The sequence below is a fragment of the Sceloporus occidentalis genome, unplaced genomic scaffold (assembly GCF_023333645.1).
Source record: "Sceloporus occidentalis isolate IW3139 unplaced genomic scaffold, rSceOcc1.0.p SCAF_35, whole genome shotgun sequence".
In the NCBI taxonomy this organism is placed as follows: domain Eukaryota; kingdom Metazoa; phylum Chordata; class Lepidosauria; order Squamata; family Phrynosomatidae; genus Sceloporus; species Sceloporus occidentalis.
In genome coordinates, this window is record NW_028317015.1 from 10,102,186 (window position 1) to 10,116,984 (window position 14,799).

Consider the following 14,799-nt stretch of genomic DNA (forward strand, 5'->3'; position numbering starts at 1 on the left):
TTAAGAACAGAACAAATGAACATCCTAGTGATGTGCAAACTATTTTAAGTAGAACCACAGAAAATGTTTCATCTGTAAACTGCAGCAGCAAGAACAAATAGCAATTGTAACAAAAACCATATTAAGATTCTCACCTTAACTTTTGCAAAACTATTTTTGGGAATAACAATAGTATGAGAATAGACCTCTAAAGTAATTTCCTTTATCCATGATACGGATGACCCCCCACGGTTTTCATTTTTAGCTTCTACTGTGAAAAATGGAAGCGGACTTCCAGGCCAACAATTCCTAGCAAGGAGATAAGAACAAGATCCCTGGAAATGGAAGAGAAGTCCATCAAAAGTGTGGTAATGAGGGTCTCCAAAAACCACACAGGTGCTGCTCTCTACAGAAAGACACTGGAAAAAATTATCCTTTGGTTCACAGACTTCATACGGTCCACAAACAAATTCTTGACACGATATCTCGTTGTTAAAATCCAGACAACGACATCTTGTTGAGCAATTTCCATTTTCCCAAAACAGCTCTCCTTGACGTAAGAATTGCCCTGATAAAAATTAGATGGCATTATGAAACAAAATAAAACTAGAAAGATATGATTGTTTTTTTAATTAAAACTTTTTAATAAAAACATTTATTCTCCAGATACCTTATGGATTGGAAGAATTACAATAGTTTTTTTCACTTTATGATCATGGTTTTCAACAGAAGTGTAATACCTGCTTAATTCAATTAAATTGTTGCATTACTACTTATAAGCCTTGCATACCTTGACACCATACCGCTTCACATCATATACCAAGTTGTCACAAAGCAAGATTTTTTACCTTTTAAGCTGCAACCATTAGCTGGGTCAATCTCTTTCCCATCTATTTTGAAAAGCCAACGTCCAGGAACATTTACATTTGTAGTTTCTTCAATATTGACTATTTCAGGAGACCTGGAACCAGGTACACTGAAGAAATTGGTGCTATTTCCACCATTAAATCCAGCCTGAAAAATGGAAAACAAATGTTCACATAATTTTATTTTTATAGGCTAATAAATATAATACATATAGAATCAACTATATGGAAGATTGTTCTTGAATTATAGAAACATAGAATTTGATGGCAGATAAGAACCATTTGCTTCATCTGGTCTGTCTGTTTTCTCCTGCTTTAAATACTGAAATCTTAATCAATCCTTGATCTTACCTTTCATTCAGGATTGCAGTATGTTTATCAGAGCAGTTTTGCCTTGAATAATGGGCAAAAATCCCAGTGTCTAAATATACCAAGTTTCTCTACATAAGCTTGGTATATTTAGCCACTCAAGAGACTTGCAGCTGTAATTGCTGCAAACGGTGGCACTACAAAGTATTGACCTTGGAGGAGTTACGTCTTCTGTTTTTTTGTCGTATTTATGGTTTGTCTCACAATAAAAAACATTTTGTATTGGTAGGCATGTTGTGTAAATAAAATGATACAAATCCATTTCACCTCCTTCCGGCTGCAGCGGAAGTTGCCTATGCGAATCGCATAGACGCTTACCTGCTGCCCAGACAACACACCGGGAGTCAGAAGCACCGGTAAGTTTTGTTTGGGGGGGGTGTTAAATGGGGGGGGATTAGGCATTTCTGTAGGCAGAGTGCTCTATGAAATGCCTTTTAACCCCCTTAATGCCACTCTGCCTCCAGAAATGCCTTTTAACCCTCTATACGCCATCTGCCTCCTGAAATGCCTTATACCTCCCTATCTGCCACTCTGTCCCATAATATGCCTTTTAACCCCCTAAATGCCAGAGTGGCATATAGGGGTATAAGGCATTTCTGGAGGCAGAGTGGCACATAGGTGGTCAAAAGGCATATCATGGGGCACAGTGGCCTATAGAGGGTTAAAGGCATATCATGGGGCACAGTGGCCTATAGAGGGTTAAAAGGCATATCATGGGGCACAGTGGCCTATAGAGGGTTAAAAGGCATATCATGGGGCACAGTGGCCTATAGAGGGTTAAAAGGCATTTCATGGGGCACAGTGGCATTTAGAGGATTAAAAGGCATATCCTGGGGCACAGTGGCATATAGGGAGTATAAGGCATTTCTGGGGCAGAGTGGCAAGCCTGGGGGCAGATGTGCATAACTGGGGGGCAGGTTGGAAAATAAAAGGAAATATTTTTCTCAATCATAGCTTTTATTAAAAAAAATAGTTTACATAGTTTACATGAATTAACATTTGGTCGTCTTATATTCAGGCTTTTTCTTTTTTTCCCCCTAAATTAATATTCAGATTTTGGGGGGGTCGTCTTATAATCGGGCAAATACGGTAAATAATGAGTAGTATATAGAGATACCATAAGCAATAAACAATAAGCATTCAAGGACAACCGTTAATACAGGCAGATGTTTACCCAATGTTTTGGCAAAAAAACATTTTTGTCAAGGGGATAAAAGATCTACTCTGCACAGGATAGTAAAAGACATGTTTGTTATTTTCTTTTACACATATGCTCACTCAAGACAATTGATTTCATGCAGGCCAATTGATGTAAGTCTTACGCAATTCAATCTCTGTGTTTTGAAGGGCAAATAATCAAATAAATGTTAAAATTGATATATCAAACCTAACAATGCAAATGCACCGATAGAATATCAGTATGAAATTAAAACATAAATGTAGTCATCAACCGCTACATATCCAGTTAGACATTGACAAAATCTCGAGAGCTATGTTAGAAGTTAGATTCTAACCATTTTCTGGTTTTTTTTAGTTGAAGTTTTATTTGTGTATTTTTTTTCCCAGGAAGTTTACCTTCCAAGAAGCATTCTGCTACAATGTATATTGTTAGTCTCCTTGTTAATATGTTGTGTAAAATTGAAACAAATTAATATATTCTTGTTAGCTGAAAAACACCTGGCACAAAGCATGGCCTTACAATATGCTAGTTTGGGCTTTAGCCCCAGACATCTTTGAAGCCTAGTTTCTGCACAGATATAAAACAAGCAACAAAGTTACAAAAATTTACAAAATTCAAACATTTCAAAGCAACATATGCCTTTTAAACAGTGTTTATACTATACAGGTGACAAGTCTTTATGGTGTTATAACCCCCATTTTGCTCTCTTCACTTATCATCTGGGTCTTGGAAAATGTGTCAGTTTCATTTAAATTGTGAAATGCGAGACCTCCTATGATTATTACATTTTTAGAGAACATAGATTACTATTTTAAGGTTCATCTACTTTTTGACATCAAAAGTGGGTTCATTTACTCTCATAAAAAAATTGTGTGACATCAAGTTTTATCAGCAATGTAATGAGTAACATAATTTCTGCTATCACTTGTGACATCATGTATGTTGTTATCAGTCATTGATTAAGTTAGATTAATTAATAGAAACATACATTGAATTGCCTTTAAATACAAAATGCAAAGGCAAAATAGTTGCCCTATGAAAATGTTGGTAATATTTTTCTGTAGTGAAATTTTATGCAAATATAAAATCACACACTTGTCAGGCCCCACTGGGGATTAAACCAGCAACCTCGTACTCTGTTAGGTACTGTACCTAACCACTAGACCTGCTGGTATGACATAGTCTGGCCTAAAGCCAATGTCAATAGGGAGGCAGAGACCAGAAACCCGAAAGCCATCTGTTGGCCTAGTGGTTAGGTTGAGTACCTACAAAATCACAGGTTGCTGGTTTAATTCTCAGTGGGGCTTGGCATATTTGTTTGCTGGTTGTAATATTTTCAAGGACTGCCTTAGTGGAGTGCTCTGTGGGGAAGATTTCACACATGGCATCTGTGTGGTGCCATCTTAACCCCCTAAGAGCTAGGAGTATTTTTTATTTGCACTTTAGGAGTGCTTGTTTTATCCCTGCTTGTTTTTAAGCATAATTTCCCTCTTTCTCATTTAGTTTAACATACACATTTTATATTTTTGTTAGGACACGTACGTTTTTTAGAAACTAATCACATATAGAGACACCAACATCTGGTATGAAAAAATATTAAAAAGTGCCATTTTTAGGAAAAAAAAGTTTCTTGACTTTCACCCCAAAAATAGTATACATAACCAGTGTAGATAAAAATATTAAACATAACCAGTGTAGAAGTATATCTAGGTATGTGTGATGGTTTGAGAAACATCCCATATGCCATGGAAAGTTATGTTATTTGAACATGCATGTACATTATTTTTTTATTTTTATGAATTTGTATCCTTTTTTGCTGTGCAGTAGGATAAGTCCCTCTAACTCTAAAGACTGTGGCTAACTCTTTAAAAGGGTAATGAAGCAGCTATCATATTGGCTACGTGAATGGCTCAGGGAGCTGGTCACATGCACATTGTCTAATTCTCTTCTAACTCGCCTCACTTACTGTCTATCAGGAATTGCATCATGGACGGCGTCCTGTTACCTAAAGCTCAACATCTCTAATATCGAATTTAATGTAATCCCGCCATCTGCTATGTCCACTTTTCCTGACTTCTCTATTACCGTTGATAACTCCACTGCCCAACCAATTGACCAGGTTCGCTGCCTTGGTGTCACCCTCGACTCTGCTCTCTCCTTCATCCCTCACATCTAGTCCCTCACCAAATCCTGCCGCCTCCACCTGAAAAACATCTCCCAAATCCGCCCTTTCCTCACGCAAGACACCACCAAATTACTAATCCACTCCCTTGTGATATCCCGCCTGGATTATTGCAACTGCCTACTAACCGGTCTCCCCCTCTCCCGCCTTTCACCGCTTCAATCTATCCTCAACACTGCAGCTAGATTAATCTTTCTCTGCCGCCGCTCCTCATCTGCTGCTCCACTATGCCAATCACTTAATTGGCTCCCCATACCCTTCAGAATCAAATTTAAACTTCTAACCCTGACCTATAGAGCCCTCAGCACCCCCTTACATCTCTATCCTCCTATCCAAATACACCCCTACCCACCCTCTTCCCTCCTCTCACGACCTGCGGCTTTCTTCTACTGTTGTTACCTCTTCTCACTCCCGTATTCAGGATTTCACCCGTGCCGTTCCCCTCCTGTGGAATTCCCTTCCCCGTTCCGTCAGACTTTCTGTCTCGTACGTGACTTTCAAAACCTCTCTGAAAACCCTCAGGGAAGCATAAAACATTCCTTTACAGTGCTCCCAACCATCCTCCTAATCAAAGCCATCGGAACAAATAGCTTCAACACATCATCACAACCAGATCAACTCATCCCCATCCAAGCAGTCCTCTCCTATTGTCTCACTCCCCTCAACCACCGACTAGATTGTAAGCTCGCAAGGGCCATCTTCTCCTTTGCACCAGTTTGTTATTGTATGTGTTATTGTATGTGTTTATAAATTGTTCTAATGAATGTAACAGTGCTGCAATATCGGTCGGCGCTTTATAAATAAATATAATGTAATGTAATGTTGCATCCCATTGGCTGCTGCTGCTGCTGCTGGTCTGCGTGGGTCTCCAGGCTCCCAGCAGCAGAGGCCCTGCCACCAATTGAAGCTACAATAAACCATGATTAGTCAAAGTAGTGGGGGACATATTAGGCTGGTTTTGCCTGGGTATAATATTAAAAGGTGGCCCCAAGATGCTAAAGTGGCTCATTAAGCTGCCTGTTTACTTTAACATTTTCAGTCCTGCGGTCACAATGAGTAGGATTTGTCCCTTATAGCCTGATTTCCTTCTTTTAGCATGACAAATATAATGAAACACACTCACACTAAGTGCTTTTACATTGAAAGGAAGTTCCAACGTTCATTTCCCACAGTACAGAGCCTTCTATATAAAATAGATCCTATAAGGTCTGTACGGAGTCTACAGAGATGATCCTCTGCTGCTGTTCACTGTTTATGTGATCAGCAGGCAAAGGCATGGGGAGGGCTGAAAAAAGGATAATAACAATAATAATCAATAATTGTAGTTACTAGTTACATAAGAGACCCCTGGGGTTTAAAGATCTTTAAAAAAGTTAATCGTGGGACAGATTCAGACTCCCAAAGACCTCTAAGTATATGTTTTGTTGCTCATTTATGTTTCTCCTTTTTTCCTTTTCGTGTTAATGTTATTAGTTTATGCATTACAAAAAAGATAATAACTATCTCTGTATTTATATGCAGTGAATTGTAACACATGGTTTCGGTGATGTCACACAATGTAACTCAATGCTCCAAATTAAAGAACAACACACAGGATACTGCATATGTAAAACACCACTTTACGGCAAACCGTCAACTTATCTACCACAAGAGGAGGATACTAATGTACAGGACGACAGGGCATTAGTATTCCGCAAACAAAGTTTCGTCCCAAAGAGGCAACAACCACACCTCTGGGATTCATCTTCCCTCAGGAAGCAATAGATAAGGATGGAAGGGACAAACAAGACTCCTCAGAGTGGAACTTTTATTGCGTGTCATGATATATATCACAATGCACTGCGTTTTATATGAAAAAAAAGTTTTACTGTAAAAACAAAGTTAATAAAAAACAAATATTAAACATTATGAACTTTAACAGGGGATCTGAGTGTCTAAGGCTGACCCTTAGTATATTTGCCTGGTCTCAGTTTTCAGAACTAACTCTCTCCTGGGATTTTCTTTCCCTTTAGGATTCTTTTTCTTTTTCATAGAGATAAGGGTTTGCTTACCTGAGCCATTACTCCACCAAGACCAGTAAGAGGGTCTCCTCCACTTGCCGTCCCTGTTGTCCAAGTGATCTCTGCATAATTGAACATAGCAAAGCTTGATATTCCATCTGATATCAGCAGAGCTTGAAAGGTATTCACCTGACAATGTAATTAAAGCATTGTGAGCATTTTTGTCGCTTATCATTTATTCTTGATTGGCAGGTTACATTCCAATATGGGAAAGCACAGATCAGGAAGATGATATGATAATAAAACAATTAACAAAGAGATGTTTGTTAGGCTGTATGTATCATATAATTAATGCACAATTAAATTGTATATGAAAAACAGTGATTATATCTATATGGCCAAAGTACAATGCATCTGTGGGCATGATTTATATTATCTCAAGAGAAGGTTGGATAATTCTCACAGATATTTAAATATATGTTCTCAAGAAACCTAGGTATAGCTACGTTTCGAAAACACAAAGAAAACACAAAATAAATACTTGCCACACCTTTAGAAGAATATGATAAAAATAATCAATCTTTCTTTTAAGTGCTCTTGTTACATATACACTGACCTATATAATCATACAAACACAAAAACTTATTTCATTAATTATCTTCATGTCAGGCAGCACTCAAATTCTTGGTTCCTTGAGCAGGACTCCCCCAAATCCGAAACAACAAAATGAAAACAACGATATAACTCAACACTCAGTGAACTAACCACCGCATCAAATTATTATTTCTTTAGGTTTAAGGAATTAATCCTAATTATTACAATGGCCATCTGAAAGGATGCCATTGGGGTTCTATTCTACTCATTCACTTCTTAAATATATTGTATTGCTTATGGACTCAGTAAGAAAGACATCTTTCATTACACTTAAATAAATAAAACTATAAAGCAAAAATTATTAATGATCAGGTTTAACTATATGTACAAATTTGTTTAGGTTACTGTCTTAAATTTCAGTCACATGCACTTGCATGCTAACACTTACACAAAAATGTGTATATTAATTAACATACAAATTGTGTGCAAGTGCATGCAACTTTTTCTTAGAGGCAGAGGGTTATAAATCCACCTAGGGTAGTATAGAACCTGGTTATACACCCCTAACACAAGCTAGTGCTCAGTAAAATGAAATAATAATAAAAAGACCCTTGCCAAATATCGCTTTCAAGAAGCAAAGATCCATCCTGTGCCTCTTACTTTGCGTCCATTCCTGTCCTGCAGGGTGGAGCGGATGTTCTGTTTTAAATAAACATTAAATGGACACTCCAGCCAGGGCCGGCCCAAGACATAGTGTCGCCGACGCCACTGCTCATTATCTACCCTTCCTCCCCCTACCTTCTCATTATCTACCCCCCTCCCTCCCTATTATCTACCCTATTCGACCCCTACCTTTGCACTTCACTTACTATGCAGAGTCTCCCTGCTCCACAGCGGTGCATGCTGCTTCACTGCTGAGCACCGGAAATGACATCATATTCCGGCGCTCAGCGTTACAAGCCGGCAACGAGACCGAGCTAGAGGTACTGAAAACTTGATAAGCGAAAACCACTCGGTGCCCCTCTCCTCCACTTGGGGCGGCAAAGTGCAACCTCTTCAGAAGTGCCGCCTGGGGCAATTGCCCCACTCTGCTCCATGGCAGGGCCGGGCCTGACTCCAGCCATCATGTACAGCTTACAAAAGCTTGTAAATAAGGTAGTAAATGGTCACACTCACAGGAGTGCAACCATTTACTACCTTATTCACAAGCTTTTGCAAACAGTATCACAGTATTGGTTATGCCTTTTCTCTCTCTCTCTATCTCTCTCTCTCTCTCTCTTCAGTGACGTTTAATCCTGCTATGAGAGGGGAATGAGAAATACACGCAAATCTTCAGAACTATTGTGAGTGCAACTAACGCAATATAATTAACACTGTATCGTCTGAACAGTCTACACTATTGTTGATGTTTTGTCTGTTTTTCTTACATGAGCGCCCCCTATTGAAATTTAACCTATACTTCACAACACCTGGAGAGGGGTGTTTTTAAGGCGGGAGTTGTGAGAAAACAAAAGGGAAGTATTTTTAAGAGATTTACTTATTTAGCACACACTATTTTTGGAGTACATTGGTTCTCCTCATAATCTTTTTGCTTTAGTTTATTTTGTTTATGGCAACAACCCATTAATGGCCTTTTTTCATGACAATTTAGCATTTCCAAATACCAAACAAAGCAAACATTTAAATGATTTTAACATTTTAGACATTTGCTAGCATAAGGAATAATGTTTCTAAGGCTGTATTTAGTTACAATTCACCATAGTAAGTGAAAGCACTAAGTACGAAAACAAGTATTTCAGGTACTTGAAGTATTTGAAGTATAAAATCTAAAGTATTTTTATTTACAGAATTATACAAATTATATGGAAACTTTAACTGATAAGCAGCAGCCCCCCCCCTCAATTATTACAACATATAATGTACCAAATAATCTACTGCCATCCAAAACTACTTGTGGGGTAATGAAACCAACAGAGGTTTGGCAACTCCTTAAAAGAAACAGAAAAGTACAGGAACTGAGATGCAGAAGGGCAAAAAACCCCAAAGAAAGCAGGATTTATAAGTAATGAAATATCACTTTTAGCAAAAATAGCCCCAAATAAGGGAGAAAAAAGCAAGGGCATAATTACAACAAACCACACATATCATGCAACGTAACTCATAAAAAAAATACAAAGTGACAAATTTTAAATGAAAAAGGTTCATTATTCCTGGTAGAATGTCAACCCATAAGATCAAATAATTAAAACTCATGGGCGGAAATAAGTAGCAAGCTTTATGCATGAATGGCAGATATTAAATATGTATATCCTCTGCAATAAACGTTTTTGGTTCATTTGATTTTGAAAAACTGCCTTTAATTTTTTCTGTCAAAAACTGTAATTAAACTGTAATTAACCATTAACATTTGCTCTCAAATGTTTGAATATAAATTAAGTAAATTATAGATAATGGTGGCCTTACAGGAGTAGTACTGCTTCCTCCATAGAAGGTAACTTCATCCCATGTGACAATAAAAACCCAGGTTGCTGAGAAAAACAGCACATTTTTGAAGTGCTTCCTGATTTCCTTGGATGTTTTCTTTAGAATATCAGGGTCTGTGGTCTCCCTGTAGTAGATCTCCCCTCTTATTCCATTATGAACATCAGCCCAGAATGGCGCAATAAAAGCACGACCATCTGACAGAGGGAATGCTTCTGGAGTGAACTGGCTGACAAGAACATTAAATGAAATCACTCCATTGTTGTTAACCTGTAAGCATTAAGTAATAAAACAGCAAGATTATTCAAAATGGAAAATAAACAGAATAGCAAAAATTCATTGTTCAGTTGATTTAAGAATATACACTATTGAATGGAGTCTTTCTATGTAAAGATATCATGTAATTATATTATTTTCATGCCACCTTGCTTGATATCAAACCCAGTTTTTAACACCAGTTAGGCTCCTCTTTAATCACTGACATGTTTCTCATTTCAAGCATATTAGTGTATTTATATGACTTTTCTCTTCCTATTCTTTTTTCCTCTGATCTCTTAGATCAGTCTTCATTTTAGATGGTTATTGCAGTTGAGTTCTACTACCTCACATTACCCTATAGCCGAGATTACACAAAATCATGGGTTGGTCCCCATTGTGAGCTAAAGCAAGGCAAGGATAGACTTGTTCATTAATGAATTCCACTAGACCAGAAAAGTGAAGTAGGTTATCACTTCTATATATTGATTCACAAGCTATCTATATTATGAATTAACCAGACAAAAATATGTTAGTACATAAAACAAATAAACAATAGGACAATTTTTAAGGCTAGAACAAATGGGGGTTTCAAAATCAACAATGGTAAGAGTCTTAGTGAAGAAATGGCAATTATTGAAGGAGCTATATGGCTAGATGCTATCTGCAGATACCTTTAAGAAAAAGTTAGAGATCATTTCGATAATTAATATTGGATTAGCAATGGTACCACTTCTGTTTCTCTCCTCAATGTTTTTGTTCAAGGCCAGGTATGATACACTGATGCTGATTTCTAGTTTGGCAAATAGAAATATGTTTCCTATGATAGCCTCAATATTGCACAGTTTTCTTCTGATGGGTTGGTGAAATCAACTTATTTTATCACATTCTTGCAAATTCTGTTAATTTTCTCCCCCAAACACATCTCCAAGACGACCACTGCCTTGCTAAAGAAGCTGAGGGTAAAGGTGATGGACTGGCCAAGCATGTCTCCAGACCTAAACCCTATTGAGCATCTGTGGGGCATCCTCAAACGAAAGGTGGGGCAGCTCAAGGTCTCTAACATCCACCAGCTCATAATATCGACAAGCCTCAAAATACCATCAACATATTGTGTATATAAGATTGTGCTCCTGTAAATGTCTTTGTTATATCCTTGGTAACAAAATGTTTGCCACCTACATCCATAACAAATTGTTCGCCCAACAATTAAAAGAAATAAGAAAATGAGATGTCCCAATATTTAGCTACTTCAAATGTCAGTTAAGTAAACTACTTACATATAGTGCTCTATAAGGAACTCCAAAGAATATAAAAGGAATAGACAATTTAATTTCAGCTGAGCTTCCATCATCGACCTTTGGTGTTTTTGTATCATTCTGCCAGAAGGGGTATAATATTTCCTTGGACTGAGCTGTGGGAAGAATAGATAAATATCAACATTTATTTATCTAAAATACCCATAGATTTATTTCTCAAGTGAGTATTTTAGAGGAATACCAACCTTGCAGAAAGATAAGAGTACACCAGACTCCTAACAGAGACGGACAGTTCATTCTGGAACAATAAATCTGTGTTATTAAAGTTTTTAAACATTGCAATAAACTTTAATTAAGGAGTAGTAACAACACTCCCTTAGAGTTAAAATTATGTAAAATTTTAGTTTTCATTTGTAACTAAAGATGAGCTGATTTCTATGTTATGAAAGTAACTTTCTATGAGAGCCATGACAACAAGGGTAAAACAGAGACATGAAAATATTTGTTATGTATACAAGAGTACACATGGTTATATAACATAATCACATAAGCAACAAGCTCTCCTCATTGCCATCTATATCACATAGTGAAAGAGATATAACAAATGCAACAGCATTACTCTTTCTAAAGCAACGTAGTCCCCAAATGTCATTCGTTTGCTACATGCAGGTGCCATTACAAGCTGTTTCGGTGCCTTTTGATGAGATAAAGAAGGACTGTGTAGGAGGGTACCTATCAATGACTGATAGGTAGAAGTAGCCAAATAAGTGGTTATGGCTGTGATTGATGTTTCCATGGGGTTTTTTTCTTACATTTTAGAAACATTTTTAGTTTCTATTTGTGACAAAATTAGGCATTTGACTGCTTGCACATAGTGTGTTTTACTTGTTTTACCTGGATTTAGATTATGAGCCAGATGTGGGAAAGTCTTCCGGTAACAGTTTCTCTGTTAAATGTGTTGCTTTTTCCACTCTGCAGAAGCAACAGCATAGCTATACCACAGACCCCCCTACATCCACTGGCACTACTACCACTTTCCCAGAGCAAAGGACGTGATGAGGCGGTTGACTTCTTGACTGTGACTAATTCCCAGAGACAGATGGGGCAGAGAGATCCACTCCACCAATCTACCTTAGGACACTTTGGGGCTTTCCCTTCGAGGGTCATGTCAAATAAGATGGTATAACTGCTTCCTCCTCCATGATTAAGGGGAGAACTTCAGGGGGCTGCTTGAGGACCTTGCTTCCAACTACCACCTCCCTAGTTGCACCATCTTCAGCACAGGACTGTAGTGCAATTATTTTACCTGTTTTCAGTGTCATTGTTGAAGGATGAGTTGTCCAAGGCAGAAGGAGAAAACATCTACTTCACCTCTGGCATATGGAGCGCCACTAGTGCACAGCATGCTTTTCTTTTACTGACAGCACACTGGTTGCTGCCAAAATATTTGGAGGACAGTACCACTGTAACTGATGAAGGCACACAGGGTGACAGGGGAGGTGGAACTGGGTCAGAAGGGGAGCAGGAATAAAAAACCTAGGTTATAGATCATGCCTACTCAATGCTGAAGTTATGGATGAGCAGCACACATCAGCTCACATTTTGGCAGCTCATAGGAAGATGCTGGTGCAGTTGATTGGACTTCACTTCCTGGAACTAAATGAGATATTCCTGGGCAATAGATAACATGTCGAGATTGAATCCTGATCAGGAGGCTGATATAGATGCTGACAGACCGCCATCAAGGATACCCCAGGGTACATTCTGGCCACCCTCTGTGTCCCAAGGGTTAAGGGCAATTTGGCCCTTAAAATAATTTTAAAATTTTAAGGTATATGTTGTCACATAGGGTGCACGAGATACAGCACAAAAAGAGAGATGCATGAATCAGAAATGGAAATTCCCAGCAGTAGTGGCAGTAGAGCCACCCACATGTTGAATTACCAATCTTTTTTACAAATGCAGAGAAGCAGCACTAGATCCACCAGAGCAGCAGCCATTTGGGCAAAGGCCAATGATACTTTGGTGGATATCACCCAAACTCCCCAAAGTCAGACTAACATCTCTGAAATTGTTAAAGCCTACCTTGAAGTTATTGAGACCAGAAAGATGTTAGCTATTCGGGCATCTCCTTATTGGTCCAAGAAGCGGCTTTGATGCTAACCCACTAGTCTCCAAACCAAGATGTTTTCTCTGTGACAAGAAACTACTCAACCCCAGAAAACACAATTCTCCCCACACCTGCACAAATTAGATTACCCAACACTCAATATTCAAAGTGAATGAGGTTCTAGTATTGTTGCCAGGGCCGGCCCGACAATGGAGCCAAGTGGGGCAACCGCTCCAGGCGGCACTTTTGAAGGGGCGGCACTTTGCCGCCCCAAGCCCTTTTTTTTTTTTTTTTTTAAGCGAAAGAGAGAAAGGGGCGCGAGTGGTTTTCGCGTACCAAGCTGTCAGTACCCGCTCGGCGCCCCTCTCTCTCTCTCCTCTGTGGCGAGTCTCCCTGTTCAGTCTCGGTGCCGGCTTGTAATGCTGAGTGCCGGAAGATCTCCGCAGGACTGCTGAAAGGTAAGTACAAGGGGGGGGGGGGAGAGGAAGGGTAGATAATGGGGGGGGCAGGGGGGGGAGAGGAAGGGTAGATAAGGGGGGGCGGCATTTTAAAATTCACCCCAGGCGGCATTTTGCCTTGGGCCGGCCCTGATTGTTGCTCTATCTCCTTTCTTACTCTGTGGGATCAGCTTGATTATTTTCATATATTGTGGAAATTCAGTCATGTACTAGGTAACTGGGTGTGACTGTCTGCCTGCCTAGGCCCAGTGTCCTACTGCAAATTATCTTTTGTCTCCTTCTTCTCCCAATATTTTGTTGTTTATTGGGGAAAGTCAGTTTTGCATCAAGGGGTTAAATGTACCATTGCCTGCCCAAGCCACATGCCTTACCACTGCTTTCCTCTGCTTCCTTCATTACTCAGGGATGATCAATTCTTGTTTTGTTTTTTCAACATTGGGGAAATTGTAGTGTTGTACCATGTGGCTGGGTGTTTCTGACTGCCCGTGCCTGCCCTGGAACCGCTCTGCCTCTGTTGCTGCTGCAGCTCTGTGTCTTTCCTTACTCTGAGGAATCAGTTCAATGCTGTCTGATTATCACCTTCTTACTTTGAGGGATAACATTATGAAAATGGTCTAATTTATGGAGAAATTCAATCCCATAGCATGCAGTTGGATATGTGTCCCTACTGGTGCAATACTGCTGTTGCTGGCAGTACTGCAGTGCAGATCTCTTCCTAAACTATGAGATGCTGCTTCTATAATTGAAAGGCAAATCCAGAAGGTGTCAGGGACTTCCTCCTTTGGAAATGTTCCTCAAATTTTGTATAAAAAAAGGCCTCCTAATTTGGTCAGAAAAAGACATTTGTTGTCCGAAAAAAGAATTGTGGCAAAACTGAAACAAAAATGTTGTCCTAATCAATGTAGATTCCTAAGCACAAGTCTAGTAAAGACATATGAAACTTGCAAGGATGTCATCATGTATCCTAGCATTAGCATGACATTAATTAAATTATGCAAATTCTTTAATCTAGAGAATAGACTTGTGGCGAAGAACAATTTGGACACATTTTTTGTTTATTTTTTGA

General features: G+C 38.8%; 1 protein-coding gene across 1 annotated transcript in view; it reads right to left on the minus strand.

Annotated features, from left to right (window-relative positions):
* LOC149298085 (alpha-tectorin-like) overlaps positions 1-12,487 on the minus strand; it is a 67,906-nt gene extending 55,419 nt beyond the window's left edge. Inside the window, exons 1-6 of the mRNA XM_089487975.1 lie at positions 12,472-12,487; positions 11,187-11,320; positions 9,634-9,921; positions 6,628-6,765; positions 828-993; positions 135-547 (exon numbers count right to left, since the gene is read on the minus strand). Coding sequence (XP_089344101.1) covers positions 135-547; positions 828-993; positions 6,628-6,765; positions 9,634-9,921; positions 11,187-11,320; positions 12,472-12,487 — 1,155 coding nt within the window. The remainder of the gene's footprint in view (positions 1-134; positions 548-827; positions 994-6,627; positions 6,766-9,633; positions 9,922-11,186; positions 11,321-12,471) is intronic.
* Between the last annotated feature and the right edge of the window lie 2,312 nt (positions 12,488-14,799).